The following is a 21,658-nucleotide window of genomic DNA, read 5'->3' as shown; positions in this document are numbered from 1 at the left end:
TCATTAGACACATTTAGGCACCAGGGGTAAACCTTCCTCTTCAACTAGGCCTTGGCTGATTAACCTCACAGACCCCTTTTAAACGAGTTGGGGTGGGGAGGAGAGAGGTTTATTGGTTTGTGTTTTTTGTTCTTGTTTTTATCATGCATTTTGTGTTTTTATATTGTATTTTATGTTGAGAACTGCCCTGAGATCTATGGATGAACGGCGGTATACAAATTTAATAAATCATCATCATCATCAACAAATAACCTCTTGCATGTGTAAATGAATGCATGCAAATAGTTATTTATTAATTTTGTCTGTCCTGAATCTTCCAACTTTCAGCTTCTGCGGACGGCCCAGATTTCTAGTAGTTTTGGCAAGGTGGGATCTCTCTATGTCCATTTTCTCAACACAAAGCATAATTTTATACCTCTGTCATGTTCCCTCTTACTTGCCTTCCCCCCAGCCTGAAACTAAAAAGACCCAAATGTCCTTTTATTACACGGGAGTTGATAAACCTTTTGGCCATTTTGGATCCCCCTTTCTAAACCTTTTGCAGCTGTCCCATATCCCTTTTCAGATGAGCTGACCAGAACTTGTAAGTTGTCTCCATATTATCAAGTTCTGTGCTGGTGTTTCTTTTTTATTGTATGGGTGCTTTATATTTGCACCATCTCTCTGTTATCCTAGTTCCTAAGATATCCATGTTGCTCTGCGATCTTCTAGTGTCCTGGCGATTTTAATACAGTGGAAGCTGCGAACGTGATCCATGCAGGAGGCACGTTCGCAACCCGCAGCGCCGCGTCTGCGCACGTGCGGGTTGCAATTCAGCTGCTTCTGCACATGCATTGATGCCAACAGGGCTTCCATTAAAAGGTAAATAGCAGCTTCAGAGAGGAGATTTTGTCAGAATCATGACCATGAAAGTGTTAAACTTCCCATCCCAATCTGACTCCCATACTCCAAAGATTGCTAAGGCTTTCCCACCTGCAATTTAAATAACCAAAAATTGCACCTACACTTTTAATGTCCTGTCTAGTCTCATGTGCAAACTTGCACTCCTTATTGTTACACATTTAAAAACAAGTAATAATCAGAATAAGGCTGAAAAACCCGTTTTGCAGGCAATTTTGTAATACAGTATTTATAATTCTTATAAAGTTCAAACAAAGGGTTGGTTTTACACAGTTCATAATGGTCTATTTACAGAAAGTCCAGCTTCACACACAAACATACATATTCTGTGGTACATTCATACATTCGTTCCTGATACAAGAAAGTAGGAAAGAGAGAAGAGCAGTTTCTGTGATTCGCCACCGGCCTCTCTTCCAGCAACCACAAACTACAAATAACATCATTACCCTCAATGTAGAAAAGGGGTAACTTACACATCTCAGACCAAGTAGCAGTTGGAGAAGAAAGTTTTTGTTTGTTTGTTTTTTTAGCAGCGGTTCCAGTACAATATCTCTGGCTGCTGTACGAAATACAGCACAGGATTATTTGAAACACCACAATCTTAAACCGACTCATGAGATTGTTCAAGCCTCCAGGTGTCTTTCACAGTTCTTAGGTATACCTAAGGAAATGCTGTGTGTGTGTGTGCTTAATGCCCTGAATCAGTACGAAATGAAACACACAAATATTATGCTTAGTGAGAGGTGTGATGATGGGGGCAGCCACCTCAACCCCACATCTCCCAGTGTTTTTGACCCTCTTGTTGAGTGGTTCTGCACCATACAACTGGTGTAAAGCGATTAAGAGATTTGGGGTCTCGTTGTTTTTTGGACTCTTGAGAAACCCAGTAGAGACATTCCTCCCTACTTCTGCTTGCCTTTCCTAGAGAAACACATGGGAATGCCATTTCTGAGGATCCATAACATGGTGTCATGCCTTGGAGCAGTGGTTATCGGATTGTGTTCCAAGGAACTGTGGGGTTCTTCTTTCTTGGTCAGAACATCAATTATGGCAAATGTTTGCCAGCAGACCCTGTTCAGAGCAATGTGCATATACTGGAAAGTGGTGTGGTCAAGGCTCCAGTCCCAGTTTGTGCAGGATGATGGTGAGACGCAGCAGGATAGCTCAGCTGGTAGGGCATGAGACTCCTAATCTCAGGATCGCGGGTTCAAGCCCCATAATGGGCAAAGGATTCCTGCATTGGTGGGGATTGGATTACATGACTCTTGTGGTCCCTTCCAACTCTACAATTCTATGATTCCACGAGTGTGTGGCCTAGAACATCTCCCAGGAGAATCTTTTGGAATAAGAGTGGGGAACTTGTGGCCGTCCAGTTGATGTTGAACTCTAATTCCTATCCGCCCCGGCAGAAATGGTCAGGGAATGATGGGAGTTGTAGTCTAGCAACATTCAGAGGGCCACATGCCCCCTACCCCTGCTTTCAAACATGCCTCCCCATTGCATTTTAGCTGGTAGAAGCTACTAAAAAGTCCAAGAACCACTGCTTTAGGAGTCTGTTAAACCACATTCTACAAACCTGTCTTTTCCAAAAGAGGGCAAGTGGATTAGGCAATATCCAACTAAATCATACTCAGAGTAGACACATTAAAACCAATGCATGTAAGTATGTTGGTTTTAATCAATCTACATATCACATCATTTTCTCCATGCTACTTCAAAAGTAAAAATCAAACGTGCATATTTCCCCCCAACCGTATTTAATATTATTTTTCATTTCTACGTAGACTCCCTGGGGTAATGCACATAATATCTTTAGACTGGAAGTGCCCTAGCAAGAGTGATGTAACATATTTTCCTTGCTTTGGAAAAGGCTTCTGTGCCTATTCCATACACACCCTCAATAAAACCGGAAAAGGTATCTTGTGCTAAGTGTTAAGTGTTTTGATTATGTTAATCTGACATTTAGCATTTGTAGTGATACAAATTCTTTGTATTGCTGGCAAACCACCAAGGTTGATGTTGCAAGTGGTATAGGAACTGTGGGCTGCTTGTGTCCCTCCCCAAGCATGTATCAGCAGCACATATGGCATATCTTAGCATGGGCCACCTGGAACATGATTTTTTTAATATAAAAAAATTCTGACCGTTTTCCTTAAAAAATAATAATAATGAGCTCAAACCCTAAAGTTCCAGGTCGCAATCCAGCTCGAGTCATGTGCAACTAGCTGTGTGCAACAATGACACACGAAAAGTTCTACCTAACCCATTCACTGAGACTCAGATAATGAGAACGATGTGAGTGGCATTGGCTGTGTGTACAAAAGCCTGCTCTTGCACACAGATCTCTCTCTGTGGGTGGATATTTCCCCCTTTTCAATACATCCCAGTATTATTCTCATACATTATAAAAACAGAAAAGGACTTATAATTTATTTGCAAAATAAAGTATTCACACACACAATTGGCGTACTATATAGTAGCTTGCGGTGTTCAGAAAGAAAGATTGTCTATAGTTCATTTGGCTGTGCATGAAGAATCCCCGCTGCAAATGAAATGGCTGCACTTCACAGAGGAGGGGCAAGGATAAGAAGCAGCAGCATAGAACTGTTTGAAGACCCTGTTGAAATTCTATTGGCACCTGTGTCTGTATGTATGTATTCGAATCCCAATGAAACACAACTCTGATTTAGTCTAAACCCATCCTTAACATCAGATCTGGACACCAGATGTCTCCATATCACCCCCAGTACAAACACACACACTTTCCTTTATGTAGGGAAGAGGGAGCAATTTATGGGAAGTTTCTTTTTAAAGCAATTGGGGCACCTGTCCCCTGTTAGCAAGGGGGATCAGGAGTATGAACCGCTGCTATGATGTGCAATTAATCCTGTAATATGGCTTTATGGAGCATTGTAGAAAATACGCAGAAGTTGGTAGCTTTCTTGCATTTTTGAAAACCTGTCTCCACTTCAACAATCAAGCTTCATATTTTGAGACTCCTTCAGCTGAGAGGGAAAACATGGTGGGGGCCAATAATGTTTTCAACTAAAGGGTCAGAAATCAGAAGACACCTCAATGGAATTTCTAGAAGTCTGGGGCTGCGGTATGTTGATGATCATAAACATCTCCCAATCAGCGACTGCAATTTTGCAGGAGCACTACTTTATTAAATATGGCCATTTGACTGACTTTGCTACACAAATCATTCGTGGGCTCACATCTGCATGGGTGAAGTGCCATGTGAACCAGAAGCAACACATATACCTGTTTGCATGCAAGTCCTGCTGTTGCAGCCTCCAAAAAACAGGCTATTGCAATCGCAGCAATGGCATGCAGCTGGATATCTGTGTAACTCCAGTTGTTTGCAGGCTGCTCTTGCCATGAGAATGTGGGCATCATGGGCAAGCTTTTAGGGCATTCACTGCTGCTGCTGCTGCTGCTGCTGCTACATGTGGAAACCAGCTCTTAACTGTGTCATCTTTAGGCTTGTGTTTACATGCAAGGAAACCCAAAGGTGGCCAAATAGCATTATCCAAAGCCATGCCAGCTCTCACCAGCAGGAGGCTAATTTGCTCCTCCATCCTTGTTTCTGATTTTTAAAAAAATGTGTGCTGGAGTGTACCACTTCCACTGGTTGAGGGCTGCATATCAGATATTCAATCTGCATACTGAAAATTGCTCAGAAGTTGGGAGCAGAACAGACACTTTAAACTGGAATTATTTTGCTGAGGAATTTTCTGTGGAAATGGCCTAAAATTTCAGTCACAGTACTGCAACGCAAAGAAACCTTTCTGCAAAGCCCTCCTGCCGGCGTAACACATAAATTCTGGGCTGCTCCCCCACAGCACAGCCAGAGCCAGCCCAACTGCACAAGCAGTTGACGGGGGGGGGGGGTCAGTCAAGCAGCGTGCAGACTGAGAGTTGCATCCCAGCACCCTTTGCACCAGCAATGGGTAACACGTGGCCCTACAGATATTGTTGGATTGCAAGCCCCATCAATCGCTGCACACACTGGTTGAGGGTGATGGGAGTTGGAGTCCAACACAAGAACCACATGCCACCGCCCCCCCAACCCTGCTTTGCACCATTGCCAGAGATCACTGATCATGTGGTGCAGCTGCATGGGGAACTGACCAGATGCCATGGGGAGGTGACTTTATATGGATTTTTCTCAGTTTACCAGCCTTACACACAGCATCCATCAAGTAGCCCTATTCCTAGACCAAAATTCATTTCAAACATCACACTACTATAGCAGCTTTGTGGGACCTACGCTTCCCAATCACCATCAATATGCCTTCATGCAAAAACACCTTTATATATTTCTGGAAGTGCCTTCTGTTTCAGGGATTTGAAAGCGGGGGGAGGAGGGAAATTGTGACTTTGTCCATTGCAGCAGAGGGATGGTACAGTCTTCCTCGAAATAAGATGGCATGGCAACAGACCTTTAAGATGACCACACGTTCTCGTCAGCCGTAGGTCCATTTGCAAGCACCTAAACATGTAGAGGACATCACATGGGGGAAGCGTTAATTTTTTTGTGGGGGGGGGGAGGGGAATGTATCCTGTTCAAGAGCCCAGCATATGACAATGTTCCAAAATGAAGTGTGGAGCCCTGAACGGCAGCATCAGACAGAATTGTCAGCACCAAATGCAGAGGATATGTTCCCTCAATCACAAACTGGGGGAAACAAAGGCACCCTCTTGAAACGACAGACAAACCCCATAACTGCCTTCACAGTCACCGTTCCTTGCTTTTGCCTAACACGTCCCAAGATGCCCATCTTTTCCCAGCCACCACTCAAAACATTCTGTGGACAGAAGATCGTATCCCAAAGCAGGTTGCATCCTTTGCTGTTGTGCAAAGGCGTCCTAGTTGGCTCAGGTTCAGGAACGGTATTTTCTTCACCCAACCTATTTCTGTTGTTCTTGCCGACCATGATTGTCTTGAGGAAATCAAGCCTGCGGTTGAGGAGAGGCTGAGCAGCTGATCTGAATGGATGGAGGAATTTGAGATGGCCTCTGCAACAGAATATCTCCTGTGGAATCTGCAGACCTTTCTTTAAATAGTCCAGTATTTAACCAACATAGCCACAAAGCTGAAGGCCTTCAATGCTGTCAGCCTAATTTAGGCAACACCCTTTTCAATGGTTCCAAAAATGCAGTATAAAAAAGCATACTGTCAATTCATTTGTCAAGTTCTAAGATACCTCTGAAGTTTCCATTATCCTCCATATTTCCTAGATTAGCGAGTTGTTGAGTTTTTTTTTAATTTTTTAAAAATATGTTCCATGCTGATGAAATTTCACAGAATTCTTAAGTTCAGAGCTTGTGGGAAAGGCGATTTGGTCCAGCGTCCACCAGTAAGTAGAGAAGAAGATGGAGTCCTGAGGAAATGCGTCAAGGTGTGTTCAGCTCCCAGCCTTCTGTTCAGCTGTTAAGCTTCTTGTCAGCTCGCTCTCCTTCATTTCTGAATTTGTGGGTGCTGTGCTGCAGGTACCACCGTAGACATCTGAAAGAGGAACACATCTCTATTGGTAATGAGGAACTCTCTTGCAGAGATGCTGGGTATGGTGTGTGCATATTCGCATAACGATTTTCCACCCACCAAATGGATCCCAAGTTTCATGAAAGAAAAGGCTACTGCAACCATCTCAAACCTCATCTGCAGCTGAATCTAAGTTCTAGATTCTGCATTTTCTGATTAACATCTCTCCATTTCCCTCTTGGTATTGCCACTGCCCTCAGAAGTTCAGGTGGTGGTGGCTCGGGAAAGGGCATTCTCTGAGGCAGCCTCTAAGCCGGGGTCAGCAAACTTACCGTGCCTCGGGCCGGTGTCTCCAGCGCCGATTGCGCGGTGGGCCAGAGGGCAGGGGTGCGCGTGCACCGGAAATAGCTTGTGCGCATGTGCATGGGCCTCCTCCGACCCGGACGTGGGCAGCCACACAGTGCAGCATCGGTAAGAGCGGGCAGTGGCAGCAGGCAGTGGGGGTCACCACGGGCCAGATAAAGGAGTTTGGGGACCCCTGCTCTAAGCCATGGGTAGGCAAACTAAGGCCCAGGGGCTGGATCCGGCCCAATAGCCTTCTCAATCCGGCCTGCAGATGGTTCGGGAATCAGCGTGTTTTTACATGAGTAGAATGTGTCCTTTTATTTAAAATGCATCTTTGGGTTGTTTGTGGGGCCTGCCTGGTGTTTTTACATGAGTAGAATGTGTGCTTTTATTTATTTATTTATTTTCCCATCTTGATATTTTATTAAGGATTTTCTTGCTTTACAGAAGTAAGTGTAATGCCTCGTATTTTTTCCCCCAATGTGTGCTTTTATTTAAAATGCATCTCTGGGTTATTTGTGGGGCATAGGAATTCATTCATTCCTCCCCCCAATATGGTCTGGCCCCCCACAAGGTCTGAGGGACAGTGGACCGGCCCCCTGATTTAAAGGTTTCCTGACGCTTGCTCTAAGCTGTGGAATTTCCTCTCCAAAGAGGTGTGTCTAGCATCTTCATTGCTTTCACTGCATGTGCTGAAGACACAGCTTTTTATCCTGCCCTTTGACACCTGATGTTGTTGGTTGCTTTTTTCTTTTTCTTTTATAATATTTATTTAGTTAGCTTTCTATGCATAAAAAAACAACCTGGGATTTATTTTTAGCATCCACTCAATTTTTCTGATTTAGCTGATTTCCTTTTATATTGCTGTAACCCGTCTTGGGACTTTATGGTAAAGGGTGGGTAAGATATCCAATAAACAAACAAACAAACACAGTCATAGCCAAACTTGGCCCTCCAGCTGTTTTGGAACTACAACTCCCATCATCCCTAGCTAACAGGACTAGTGGTCAGGGATGATGGGAATGCAGCTGCTGGGTGACCTTGGGCCAGTCACACTTCCTTGAAGTCTCTCAGCCCCACTCACCTCACAGAATGTTTGTTGTGGGGGAGGAAGGGAAAGGAGAATGTTAGCCGCTTTGAGACTCCTTAAAGGGAGTGAAAGGCGGGATATCAAATCCAAACTCTTCTTCTTCTAGTCTGAAAACAGCTGGAGGGCCAAGTTTGGCCATGCCTGAACAAACAAAACCGTAAGACTATAGTTCTCTCTCCTAGCTAAGAAACACAGCTCTTAAAGGTCTCCTGCAATTTCCTACTGCACAAGAATGTTCAGAGTTAATGGCAGTGAATGTTAAGGGAACAGCACAGAGCTTTCCAAACACTGCGAAATGTTGGTTACCTGCGTTGCTGATGTTGCGGATGTTGCTGGTGTCGCCATCTGCCGGCTGCAGCAGACTGGAAGGGACCCAGTCTGTTTTCTCAGAAACCAACTTCTTCACTAACCTGAACGTTCAAAGGAAATATATAGAATCACCATCTTTTTCCCCTCAATAATGCCGCTACTGCTGTAGCCTCCAAGGGTCTTATAGACTTATGAAGGAGACGTGGCGATGTACACAAACAGGTATATGGCAACAGGGTGATGTTGCATAGCAGGACAATACATGTTTACCCTCACAACACTGACCAGGCTTTGCATTGTACTGCTTGGAGGCGTGCCTTTGGTTTCAAATCTGCATTGTGAAACCCACCTGTCTACTTTTGCAAAAAGCGTACAATGCCAGTTTGTGGGGTTGGGGGAGGAAAGAAATTATCCTTGACATTTATTAAACGAAATATATATACCCCTTGATTGTAGTAAAACCTCCAAAGTGTTTACAATAATTTTTTTAATCATCAATTTTTTAAAAAAAACCCCTGTTAAGAACATAAAAGGAAGGTCTCCCCCATCCCCATTTTCCTAATTGTTCTTCCTTCTCCAGTTTGTTTCTGGAGGAATTTGTGTATCTTGAGTCCTCTGAGGAAACCCAGCCAGATGGGCGAGGTAGAAATAACAAATTATCATCATCATCATCATCTGGGGAGAAGGGATATACAGTGGAACCTTGGTTGTTGAACTTAATCTGTTCCAGAAGTTCATTCGACTCCAGAAATGTTCGTAAACCAAGGTATGGTGCAGGCACCCCGGAAACAATAGCTGACAGCCACATTGGACGTTATGCTTCCGAAAAACATTCAAAAACCAGAACACTTACTTCTGGGTTTTCAGCGTTCAGGAGTTGATTTGTTCATCAACTAAGCTGTTCGAGAACCAAGGTTCCACTGTACAGCCTTTTCCACAATGCTCCCATCTCTTTCATTCAAATCCTGTGCTTTTCCCACATGGAAAAGCTGTTTCACATAAGAGAAGGATGTTTCATTTTGACTGATTTGCTTGTTGAGAGCAGAGGCAAGGGGTGTCCTGGGGAACTCTATGCAGGCACTAGGAATGGATGAATCTGTCCATTTCAACTTCTCTCAGTTTTTTGCTCTTCCCATCATAAGTTCAGAACTCCACCTTTCCGTTTCAGTTTGCGGAAGTTGATTCTTTTTTATTTTTTTAAAAAAGCCCTCACGGAAATTTATCAACTGATGGAAATTGTGGTCCAAAACAGCTGGAGGATGCTGGACTGAGAAAGATTGCTTTCAACACATGTTGGGAAGAAGGGAGGAGAGTCTTCCCCTAAGCTTTATGGGTATGTTTCTGAACTCACCCAACATAAATTTATCTCTGCAGCAAATAATAATAATAAAAGCAAAGCTAGCTTGTGTACTAATGGAGTTCGCATAAAAATAGACACACCCTGTTCTCTTCTGGCTGTTGTTTATCAAGGTTTGTTTCAATACTCAACTAACAGCTGGAAAATGGTACCGCTGTAGCCTTTCTCTCTGGCAGCTTTACTTACCATTGTCCGTCCTCGCCTTCCTGTATAAACTGCACTAAATCTCCATCCTCTAGAGTGAGGGAATCTGGGAAACAAGTGTCAAAACTGCCTTCTACCCGGTAAAGGTTGGATCCCTAAAACAAATGAAACAAGGTGGTACGTGATGTTATTGCAGAAGGAAAGGTTATGGGCAGGGATAAGACAGGAATGTAGTCTACTACAAGGCCCAAGGGATGCCTTTCAGACATTCTGAGCAACAAATTTATCCAGAAAAGGAGCACTTGCTGAGGTTTTCAAACACTCTAATTTTCCTAATGTTCTGCGCGCACACCATTCATTTAAAGCCCATCTCTCCGAAGACTCCTGAGAACTGCAGTTAGGGGTGCTGTGAATTGTAGTTACATGAAGGGTAAACTACATTTCCTCTGGTTCTTTGTGGGGGGGATGTGTGTGCTCTAAATGTGTTTTAAAGGTATGGGGTGTGCAGAGCTCTGCAAAAGGAATCATGCAAAGGACTGGGCAACGCAAAAGCATTTGCTTTCACTGTTTTTGAAAAGCACATCTGTAGTCTTTTTCACATGAAAAGCCCACATGCAACCCTATTTATAATTGCTTGGAGAAAAGCCCCACTGCATTGTGTGGGGTTTACTTCTAAACATAGGGCTGCATTGTAAAGTTCAACTTTGAAATCTTATCAATTTATTTTTTAAAATCCTGAACTGCTTTCCCAGAAACACAAAGTGCTCAAAGCAAAATATCAAACCATCATGATCTTTCTTTCTTTCTTTCTTTCTTTCTTTCTTTCTTTCTTTCTCTCTTTCTCTCTTTCTCTCTTTCTCTCTTTCTGTCTTTCTGTCTTTCTTTCTTTTTCTTTCCAAAACTAGATTGAAACCAAATACAGTGGCACAAACAAAAGCAAGGAAGCTTTGTCCAACAGAGTGTGGCTAGTGCTTTTGCAGCCAAAAAGGTTGTTGCTGGGTGGCAGACACTGTATAAGAACTGGGCCATGCCTGCTGGGGCTGATAGGAATTGTAGTCTAAAACATCTGGAGGGCATCAGGTCAGAAAAAGCTGACCTAGGCCTTGTAGATTAGAAACATTGTGGGTTTTTAACTAACAAGAATCAGAGGACCTGAGGGTGCTGAATGCTAACTTTAGCATTTCTCCACTTGTGTGGCGCAGCTGCAGAACATGCAAAGCTGGTCCGCACGCTGATCCCTCAATGTGGGACAAGTTATAAATCAAAGTAATTAGATAGACAGAACTCACGTTATCTCCTTACCTATTGCCCAGCCTGAGAAACAACAACTATAGGGAGGATTTAAGAAAACTGCACAAGCTGATAGCCAAATATTGCTGGTACCCTAAGAACCCACCCAACCCAATGCCATGGGTGGTATTCAACTAACATGTCCCATTGGCATAAGGATTTCTGTTGCAGGACAGGAATTCCCCCACCCCTCATGCCCTCCCCAAATCTATAGATCAGGCATAGGCAACCTTGGGCCTCCAGATGTTTTGGGACTACAATTCCCATCATCCCTAACAACTGGTCCTGTTAGTTAGAGATCATGGGAGTTGTAGTCCCAAAACATCTGGAGGGCCGAGGTTGCTCTAGATGGTTGGGGGAATCTCTAGAACAGATTTAGGGTGGGGGGTAAATGTTTCCTTGTGCAATCAGGAATCCTTGCACTGATAGGATATTTACAAAGGGCTACTTAGAGACTCTCCCTTGTCTTGTTCTGAAACATTCCCATAGTTTGGGGAAATGCAAAACTGCATTTCCTGCTGCATTTACGCCCAGCTTGAGCTAAGCTTAACAACAGCATTACAAAGCTCCAGAAGGTGTTACCTACGTTGTTAGGCTGGCTTTCTTCCTCCATATCCGAAGAGTTGGAGAGTTCCTCAGCGCTGGATGGGATGGCTTCAAAATCCTCAAACGTATCAAGCGACGGCATCTGCCTGCTGGGCCAACCTTTGCAAAGAAGGAGAGCGTTTGGCATCAGCAGCTGGCATACTTTAGACAGAATATTGATGGCACTGCACAGCGTGAAAATCCAGCCTTTTAAAAAAGAAATGAGCAGCTCTCTACCGGAGGAGACCCACTCAAAGAGGTTAATTTATTGCATCTGCATCACACCCCTTCCTCCAAGAAGCTCGCTTGGAGCATCAGCACAGCTTCAAAACTCACCTGCAAGGGAGGCCAAGTGGATGCAAAGGGTTATTGGAAGTGAAGCACAGTGGTGAGGCCTGGGCATTCAGCATTATGGCTTCCACTCACTGGCCTCAAGTAGCTCATCTCAAGAAGCTCCCAGTTAAAATCTCATCTGATCCTGACAAATAAGGACTATGGCAAGCATAGGGAACCGCCAACCCTCAGACCAGGGCTGCACATTTCCATATCAATTGGTGACATTTTATTTAAGCCATCGTGGATATCGTTCAGCACTTTTGGGCCAATCCCTCCTAATATACACACTTTTTAAAAAACTCACTAATATTTTTGTATGTTCTTTTCACTATTATATGCATTTTACCCACATTTTACCCTAGTATATACTTTATTTAGCTGAAGAACTGTGCTGTAAGGTTCGGAGAAGTGCGAATTCAGAGGCTCATGTATTGCGTTTCGGTTCATGCATTTTTGGGGGAATGTATGACTTAGGTAAAAGGTAAAGGGACCCGTGACCATTAGGTCCAGTCGTGACCGACTCTGGGGTTGCGGCACTCATCTTGCTTTATTGGCCGAGGGAGCAGGCGTACAGCTTCCGGGTCATGTGGCCAGCATGACTAAGCCGCTTCTGGCGAACCAGAGCAGCACACGGAAACGCTGTTTACCTTCCCGCCAGAGCGGTACCTATTTATTTACTTGCACTTTGATGTGCTTTCAAACTGCTAGGTCGGCAGGAGCAGTTTGACAACCATATGTCAGGAGTGCTCTGATGGTGTTTCCTGCTTGGCAGGGGATTGGACTAGATGGCCCTTGTGGTCTCTTCCAACTCTATGATTCTATGATTCTAGGGACCGAGCAACAGGAGCTCACCCCATCGTGGGGATTCGAACCACCGACCTTCTGATTAGCAAGTCCTAGGCTCTGTGGTTTAACCCAGAGCACCACCCACGCCCCTATGACTTAGGTAATTTTGCCCTTAAATGAGCACTGAATCGGATATCTCTCTCCCTGCTCCCCATCCTGACAGGAGCAGCGTGTGAAATTTGGCCCTCAGAGAAGCAAAGCTAAGTTGTGGAACTGACTGGAGTGGTGCAGATGCTTCAAACAATTCAGTTCAAAACAACAACACCCCACCTAAAAAGCGAGTGGGAACTTGCCTTCAAAATCTGCATTTCAACATACATCTCTCAAATCTGTCTCACAACGTTTCAGGATCAAATTATATGCTGGTTTCCAAGCTTGGTAAGATCCAGCCCTGTGGATTTACATTTTTCCAGCAGAGGAAATCATGAAAGTTTGTTTTCATGATAATATAGCTAGCATCATGAAGAGCATATTGTCTTACAGAGGAACGTAAGTAACCTATGGTGGCTGATGGGGTGGAAAGCAGGGAGCCCACCAGTAGGTGGAGCCAGAGCCCATGATAGGCAGAGCCTCGTAATTCTAGTTTTGCTTCCACCCTCCTCCCTGTAGAGTTGCAGTAGCAACACCAGCATCAGATTTAGGGCGCTGCGGGCGCCAAGCTGAGGGGGTGCAAAATTTAGAAGATCCACAGTGGGAGAAGATCCATTTGGGGCCACCAGGGTGCTAGTTGGGATCTAGCACAGGGTGGCATATTGCGAAAGATTGGCAACACTGACGCTACAGAGGATGAAACTGACAGCCAGAGTCACACTCTGGACTAGTTGTAAAAAAGAAGAAGGCCCAGCCTTCACTGTATAGCTCCCTCCTCTGAAGAAGACATCGCCATCATTAAATGTCATTTATAAATTGCTTCCTATAAGGCATCTGAAAGCAATTTGCAATAACATACAGTAGGCCCGAAACTCACCCAGGGGTTATGTCCTGGGGGGTCCACTCACAAAGGCAAAATTGCACGAAGTCAGTAAGACCCCCCCCCCCGAATCACTCATACATTTGTGCAACCATCCTTTTCTGTCCGAAGGCACACTAAGCCTCACACAACCTTCCAAGAGGCCGGGAAGCAAGGCAGAGGGCTTTAAAAGCTCTTTCCGCACTGGGTTTTCCTGCTGCACAAAGAGTTTTAAAATCCTCCACCTCGCTTATCAGGCACAGCCCCCTCTGATGGGTTTCCCCCCAGCCTCCCGTCCTCTTTCTGTTTATTTCTTTATTTTTCTATGAAGTGCACAAGGCTGATATCATGTAAGTAAACAGCATGCAAGTTTTGGGCCTGCTGTATATAAAACAGTACCATATATTAAAAATCAGTTAAAACAACTGCATATAGAAATACCATGTTTAACTATAGCAGCGCATGCATAAAATCAGCCTCTATCCAAGAAAGAAACATGAGGCAGAGATTTTACGAGGCTTGGTGAAAGATGAGCATCTTCTGCAGGTGCTAGGAAGACATCAGATAAGGTGCCTGTCTGATATGCAGTGTTGGGTAGTTCCGCAGGGTAGGTGAAGCCACACTAATGGCTCAATTCTGACAATGCAATAGGCGCACTTCATGATAGGATGGTGCCTGCAAAGTGCCCTGTCCTGTGGGATGCAGTGATCAGTCGGGTATGGAGGAGGTGAGGCGATTTACAACCTACATTGAGATGTGTGTAGACTTCACCCCCATTTTCTCTCAAGACAAATGGATGACAACTACAAGGGGGGGGGAGGGAGCAGAAAGAGGGAGGTACAAGGGTGAACAAAGGATAAGCAGAAGCAAAATAAAACTAATGAGGATGGAGCAAAGAATTCCACTCTCAGCTGGAAGCAAGTATTTTTTTTAATTAAAAAAAAACCATTTCAGGCACAACACATCATGAAGCCTCATTGAAATGCTCCCATTCATTTAGCAACAGGCTTCCATTCGTTTTGGCAGAGCTGTGCACAGGAAAAACGCACAGTACATACTAGTAGAGCCCTTTGTCTTCAGATATGCTCTGAGCAGCGCAGGCATTGCATCTCAAAACACATTTTGATTCCCATTTACCTGTCTGTGAAGCAGATCTAGGGACTGGCCTCGTAGAGCGGACAGCGCTGCATTTAGCTTGAGCCAAGAGGTTGCATTCAAAGGCATCTGCGACAGGAAGTAGGGTGTTTGTTTGGGTGCTAGTTGGGATCTCGGAAATGTCAGGCCGAACATGCAACCCCACCCAGAAGATTTTCCTTGCTAGTAATGCGATCGACGCTACGTACGCAAGATTGTCCCTTTGGATTAACCCGAAATTGGGACCAGCTCTCCTGCAAAGGCCTGCACTCATACACATTTACTCTGACTAGACATACACAGGATTTTGCTGCTGAGGATGAAGGCAGATGCATTGTTCGAAGGATGAGCACCACAAGGATGGGCCGTAGCTGAGAGGCAGATGGTCCCAAGTTTAAACTTCGGCATCTCCAGGTAGGACTCGGAGAGAGACCCTTGCCTGAAAACTTGAAGACCCACTGCCAGTCTGTGCAGACATTACTGAGCTAGGTGGACCAATGCTCTGACTCACTGTAAGGCAACTTCCTACCAGGTTCTTCACTTACGGTGTGAACCTGATTTTGCAACTTGCGCTGCAGGAATACCACACCAACAAACCGGATTGGCAAATCACGGCAAGGAGACCCAGCTGTGCATCAGATAAGCCTGCAAACCTTTTAATTTGCATTTTTAATTTGAATATGTATCTGCTCATAGATGCATTCATCCATTGCCTAATTAAAAGAAAATTGCAAGCATTTAAACACCGCTTGCAAGACTGCTGCAGTGGGTGTTGATGGTATCATTGGCGCTAACCAGTCAGAGCTCACCACACCCAGCTTCTCCCTGGTTCAGACAGGTCTCTTCAGAGCTTGCCACAGGACAGAAACAAATATGCCTGGGTTTAGATGGCAGTAACAGGACGTACCTCCACCACTCATAATATTATGTGCCTGCCTTTGCGCTAAGTATCTGCCTATGATGGTGCAATCGGGTGGATTTCTGCAACTTTGGGATTCCCAAAGTAACTAGGCCTTCTTTTATGGCCAGCTCACCATGCTAACAGAGGACGTGATTCAGAAAGAAAAGAGGGCGCCCCAGATTTGCCTAAAACATCACAGTGGGTGCCTGGCTGCCCATGACCTTAGCCCAGTGCAATGGGAGAACCCCACCCCTCTTTCCCAAGGGAACAGAAAACTTTAACCCTGTTTGGCCTGGATAGGGGTGTGGAACCTTTGGTCCTCCAGAGGTTAACTACAACTCCCATCATCCCTGGCCTGGGGCTGATGGGAATGGTAGTCCAGATTCCTCATCTCAGGTCTGGATTAATTACCTACATGGCATGTGCTGAAAGAAAGGTGCCCACTGCTTTTGCCTCCGCTGGCATAAAAGGGGTAGGCCAAGTATACAAGGAGACTATTCATCGATGTTACGTGATGGAGGGTGCATGCAGAGTACCATTGATACCAGAGCGATGCTCATTTTAGAGCAGTTTAATAAAGGAAAGAAGGTTGAGGTGAAAAAGAGGTCTAGCTTACACCGGCATGCAGCAAAGGACACAGGAACCACCTAAACACGACCAACAGCAAACTCACGAGACAATTGCGGGACATGCTTTCAAGAGAGAAAGAATGGAACAGAAGAAACTGATGCGGCAATGAAGAAATGGCCATAAATTGACTGCGCCAAGCCCACAGCTGTTGTTTTCACCAATGATGCTATGAGTACCGTTTAGCAGGATCGTGACCGTTGTGAATATAGAGTACAGAAAGGGGCCAGTTTTAAAATCAAATGTACATCTGGGTCCCTTGAGCTTCCGCACTCAGTCTGCATAAGAAGGGAAATGGAAAACAGTGGTTTAACCCTGCAATCCTGTGGTTCGTGGGAAACATCTGGAGGCAGCCCTGTTTAGGGAAGCTTTTAATACTGGATGAATCATTTTAATATTCAAGTCGCCCAGAGTGGCTGGGGAACCCCAGCCAGATGGGCAGGGTATAAATAATTTTTTATTTTTATTATTATTAAATATCCCAATAGCCATCGGAAGCATTGCGTGTCTGAGAGGGAAGAGAGCGTGTCGAGTTGGCTTTCTCATTCTCTTCGTTTCAGCCTCCAATATGCCCTAACTGGAACTTGGCAGGCAGGTCAGACATAAGCATACAGGAAAGGATGATTAATTCCGAAACCAGAAAATGGGCTGATATGCTGACTCGAGAGCCCTTACAAACTCTCTCATATGTCATATGCCGGTGATGATGAAAGTATAGGCATTCCATGAAGGATAATCAAGGGACTGTCACCAAAATGGTCCATGCATCAAGTACCTTCGAAACCCAGAGGAGTTGGATCGCTTTTAATTTCATGCCTCTTGACTTTAACTGCAGGAACAAGGGGACCTGTGTGGAGTTTGCAGATAACAAGAATCGAAATATAGTTAGAGGCTCACCCGGCTCTCTTGGCATGGAAAAGAACAGGATTTGCAGCAGAGGGCAATGGTTAGCTTATCTTAGCATACAACACAATCACAATGATTTTTAAAGTCAGCTTGTCGAGAGGTGGGGGGGGGGGACATGCTTGTGATTTGCAACAAAAGCATCAAAAACCTTGCTTTTTAAAATAATAACTGTGATTCTGAAGGAAAGCAGGGAGCCCCTCCCCCCAATAATGGACTTGTATTACCATTCCTAATACATATATGATGCCCACAGAGATGAGTTTGTGTTAAAGTGAAAACTATATGCACCTACAAATCATTCTCTCTGATCATAGCAAACACCCCAGCAAGGGATGGCGTACACTGAATGTCTGCTATGGTTTTGAAAAGAATCCAAGTTGACAAATGTTACATTTCCCCACCGTAATATTATTTTTACCCACTCAGGTTTGTTCAGTGTTGATTTCACAAACACGGAACCACCATTTTCTATCTTGAAATAACTCTATGGAAATCCATCCCAAAATAACATCTGATATGCTGCAATAACCAAAAAGCATTCCATAGTGAGAAGCAAAAGAACATAACCTTTGCCCCCCTTCTATAATAATAATAATAATAATAATCTCCCACCCACCCCCTTTGAAACACAGTTATAAGTCGGCATAGAAACTCAGGAGACAGCCAATCAGTGCTGAGCAAAGCCCTATTCTGAAAGGAGGGTCACTTCATGATTGACACAAAAGCTGACCAATCAGCAGTGTTCACATTCACTTTCTGCTCCAAACCAGAAAAGGGGTTCCTCCCCCCCCCCAAAGAGCTCAGTCCAGGTGAGACAATAGCCCTTCTCTCAGAAGCACAGTTGAGTGCATTTCTGCCCCAGGCAGGCTTTGAAATTATGCCTGTCTGGTTGCACCCAGAGACTGAACCGTTCTGGCTTGCTTCGTATCCTAGTGGTGCAACTCCATAGCGCACAAGGTTTGGAGGGGGTCGTGCGCCTCACCCTTTCTGCTCTTTGCCTTGCAGAGCACACCACAGGTTCAGGCTTGCAAGGGTTTCCAAGCGCCGCCACATTTGCACCAACGTCGGCAGAGGAAGGAAGGCGGCGAAGTGTTAATGGGACTGTACCTTTGGTTAGAGCAGATGTGTTAGTTGTGGTGCTGATGGAGGAAGCTAGGGAAAAGCGGCGGGTTACATCTCTCTCTTTAGATTCTGGATCTGGGAGGACAGATAGAGTCAGGTCAAGGAAGGGTTAGAAGTGAGCAAGCAAGCAAGCAAACGAGGAGGAAGGAGGAGAACAACAACAACAACTAGGAGAAGGCTGGAGAAAGGTAGATTGTTTCCATGGAAAACTGCAGCAAACCGTATCACAGTTCTGTTCAGGGCTTATTGTATTAAAACATGCATTGTCTACGTGGCCAACGAGTCCCTGGGGGTTCTAACCCCACCCCCTGGTTTGCCATGGAGGGATGCAGGAGGTCATCAATGGCCTATTAATGACCAGATACAGAATGACGAAGTGGTAACTTGCCACCGTTTGCTTGTGGTCATTTGGTAAACTGATCGGCTGCCCTGCCAAATGTTGCAACTCTTTTGTTTCCTGAGATTTCTAATGAGGTGCTAAAGTGGCTGGGTGTGTAAATTCCTACCCACTAGCCAGGATAACAGAAACGACCGTTTTCTCGCGCAATTACTGGCACACACTGTGTGTACGGAGATGAATGAATCTGTCCGTTTTGGTTTCTTTCCTTTTCTAATTTTTCTATCCTTTAGTTTGACCCATTTCCGCATAATTTTCCATTATAAAAGCAAAAGTCCAAACAAAACTCTTGAGTGCAGTTTTGTGTGCATTTCTCCTAACATATACATTTTTGTTTGCAACTTTGTCTTGATATTCGCAGTTTTGCAAGCATCGTTCCTGAATACAAGGCTTTTATACACACTGGGTCATAGTCAACTGAATATTTCAGCAGGTGGGAGCAAGCGGAATGACTCCTGTTTTCGCAAAGGGACTTGTCCCTCTCCTAGCCCTGCATGTGCCCTAAACACCCTCTCCAAATCTTTTCCAGCGGGTCGGGAGAACCCTGCATGGCGGGGCGGGGGGGGAGGGGAGAGGGCATCAGAGGGATGGGAGAACTCCCCTAGGAAGAAGTCGCGATCGCGACTTTTCGGTTTAGAGAAAAGGCGAGGAAGAGGTGACATGATTGTATGAAATTACGCCTGGCATGGAGAAAGTAGATAGAGGAAAAGTTTTGCTCCCTCTCTCGAAATGCTAGAACTCGTAGACATCCACGTTGAAAGATTTAGGGCAGATTTTAAAAAGTACTTCTTCGCCCAGCGCGCAGTCATGCTATGAAATTCGCTCTTACAAGAGGCAGTGATGACCATCAACTTGGATGGTTTCTGTTATGTACTGAGTTGAATAGGATCCAAAATGCAGCAGTCTGATTGGTCCTAGAACAATAGGATTCAGAATGCAGCAGTCTGATTGGTCCACAGGAGCCACCCAATCCAGCTCCAGGTGGAAGTGAATCCGCAACCTGATTGGCCTACAGGAGAATCCCAGAATTAGCCAATCACGTGGGGCCCATTGTGTAAATACTGTCTATAAAGCAGATATTCTGGGGGAACTTCCATTCCTCCTCACCACTAAGAGCTGAATAAAGAGCATGAAATCCACTCTCGACTCCGAGTATATTTTAGAATTAGGCAAATTCATGGAGGAGGAAAGGGCTTTCATAGCAAGTAGGCATGATGGCTCTGCTCTGCTTCCCCAGTTGGAGGCAGCAATGCTTCGAAATACCGGTTTCTGGAAATCACAGGAAGGGAGAGGGCCATTGTGCTTATCTTCTGCTTTGCTGGTTTCCAACAGGCATCTGGTTGGCCACTGTGAGAACAGGATGCTGGACTAGATGGGCCACTGGCCTGATGCAGCTGTTCTTATGAGGAGAGGGGAGATTATTCCACCGGGCAAGCAGAGACACTTGGGCCGACAGAAGAATCTCCTTAGCACTACTTTGAACACAACCTCTAACTTTCACTAACGTACATCTTTCCCCCTCATATATGACTTTCCATACCTATTTTGGGGTTGGAGAACTGCTTCACAAAAGTTGGAGGTGCCCATGTTTTGTAGGGGAGTTGCATTTCAGTTCATGTAGAGCAGGGAAGGGGAACCTGAGGTTCTCCAGATGTTTTGTTGGACTCCCCATTCCAATCTGCATGGTCAGCGGATGATGGGAGTTGTAACCCAACAACATCTGGACCATTTGGGTAAAATGGTTCCAGGTTTCACCCAATGCCAAGTCATTAACAGTGACTTTCATCCAACAGTGCCAAGTCATTAATGAGAATTCCTCTCATTTTTCACAACCGGAATCAGGAGTGCTCACAATGATCCAGAGCTCTGTTTTACACATACAACCATCCCCGAACTCTGATATGGCCCTTGCTTTGCAATTGAAGTGAGCTGGATTCATCTCTCAGAATAACTGACCATGTAAACAAGTGCTAGGAGTAGCAATCACGGTAAAAGATTACTTCTGAAAACAGTCAGCACTTGTGCCATCTGAATAGGCACGGTCAATTTGAAAGGAGATCACAGCAGGCAGAACTTTGTGTTAAACATGAGTGAAGCCCTATTAAATACATGAAGATGAGCACGACAGCCAAGATGATACATGTTGTAACACAGCTGCATGCAGGTTTCACAATTTGCCAGTGGGAATGTTTGCTTTCTGGCCTTTCAAAGCTGATGAAGCACAAACTAACAAGAGAATCGGATGCAATGTAATTGCAGGCGATCCTGTTACCACCAGGGCATCTTCAAATATCTAAAGTTTCTAAACAAGCCATTTTCTCATGAGCATTAAGATACTATCAAATTTTATGCTGTAACACACTGAGCTGTGAGTTTGGAAATCTAGCAGGCGCAGAAGCCTGTACTGAAAACTCTAATGATTTATTTGTGCATGCATGTGTGAGAGAGAAAATGAACGTCTGAAAGCAGTAAGCCTGCAAAATCAGTTCTGAGCAGGATCTTTAGAGATCAGCGAAAGCAGGCCTACCTACACTACAGGTCTGTATCAGTTTCATGCCAGTTTAGTTGTTGTGGTTTCCCAGAAGTTTGGGAAGAGCAATCCTGGACGTGGTTTAGATGATACAAAGGCATCTCTCCATTCAGCCCAGCTGATCTCTGCTGGTGAAGGACCTATTGTGTCACTGAAATGTCAGCCGCTATGGCCTTTTGTCCTACTTTACAGTTCTTGGTTTGAAGGGCTGGCCATTCCAGAAGGGCTGGCCAATCCAGTCCAGTTTAAAGGTAAAGACCCTAAAGAGGGGGAGCAATGGTGCCTTGAGATTGCTCATCAATAGTTAGTACCCGGACAGAGATGGAGCAGGCACTCAGTTCAGCTGGTGACAACCTTCCCCAGGCTGAAAGGAATTTTATTGCTGTCTAAATGACAGGTCGC

General features: G+C 44.8%; 1 protein-coding gene across 11 annotated transcripts in view; it reads right to left on the bottom strand.

Annotated features, from left to right (window-relative positions):
* Positions 1-3,309: 3,309 nt before the first annotated feature.
* Positions 3,310-21,658, bottom strand: part of MCF2L2 (MCF.2 cell line derived transforming sequence-like 2) — a 206,138-nt gene continuing 187,789 nt past the window's right edge. For 7 of the 11 annotated variants that reach the window (XM_083441929.1, XM_083441932.1, XM_083441938.1 and 4 more), the window contains 7 exons: positions 18,315-18,404; positions 17,077-17,148; positions 14,777-14,863; positions 11,510-11,628; positions 9,676-9,788; positions 8,130-8,233; positions 3,310-6,412 (listed from right to left, as the gene is read on the bottom strand). In XM_083441929.1, the coding sequence (XP_083298055.1) occupies positions 6,312-6,412; positions 8,130-8,233; positions 9,676-9,788; positions 11,510-11,628; positions 14,777-14,863; positions 17,077-17,148; positions 18,315-18,404 (686 nt within the window). In that variant the 3' untranslated portion in view covers positions 3,310-6,311. The remainder of the gene's footprint in view (positions 6,413-8,129; positions 8,234-9,675; positions 9,789-11,509; positions 11,629-14,776; positions 14,864-17,076; positions 17,149-18,314; positions 18,405-21,658) is intronic. The other 4 variants (XM_083441939.1, XM_083441935.1, XM_083441930.1 and 1 more) reach the window with 4 other exon arrangements.

Source organism: Podarcis tiliguerta (genome assembly GCF_965153285.1).
Source record: "Podarcis tiliguerta genome assembly, chromosome: 5".
Lineage (NCBI taxonomy): Eukaryota > Metazoa > Chordata > Lepidosauria > Squamata > Lacertidae > Podarcis > Podarcis tiliguerta.
Note: the sequence above shows the minus strand (reverse complement) of the source record. Positions and strands in the feature narration are given on the sequence as shown.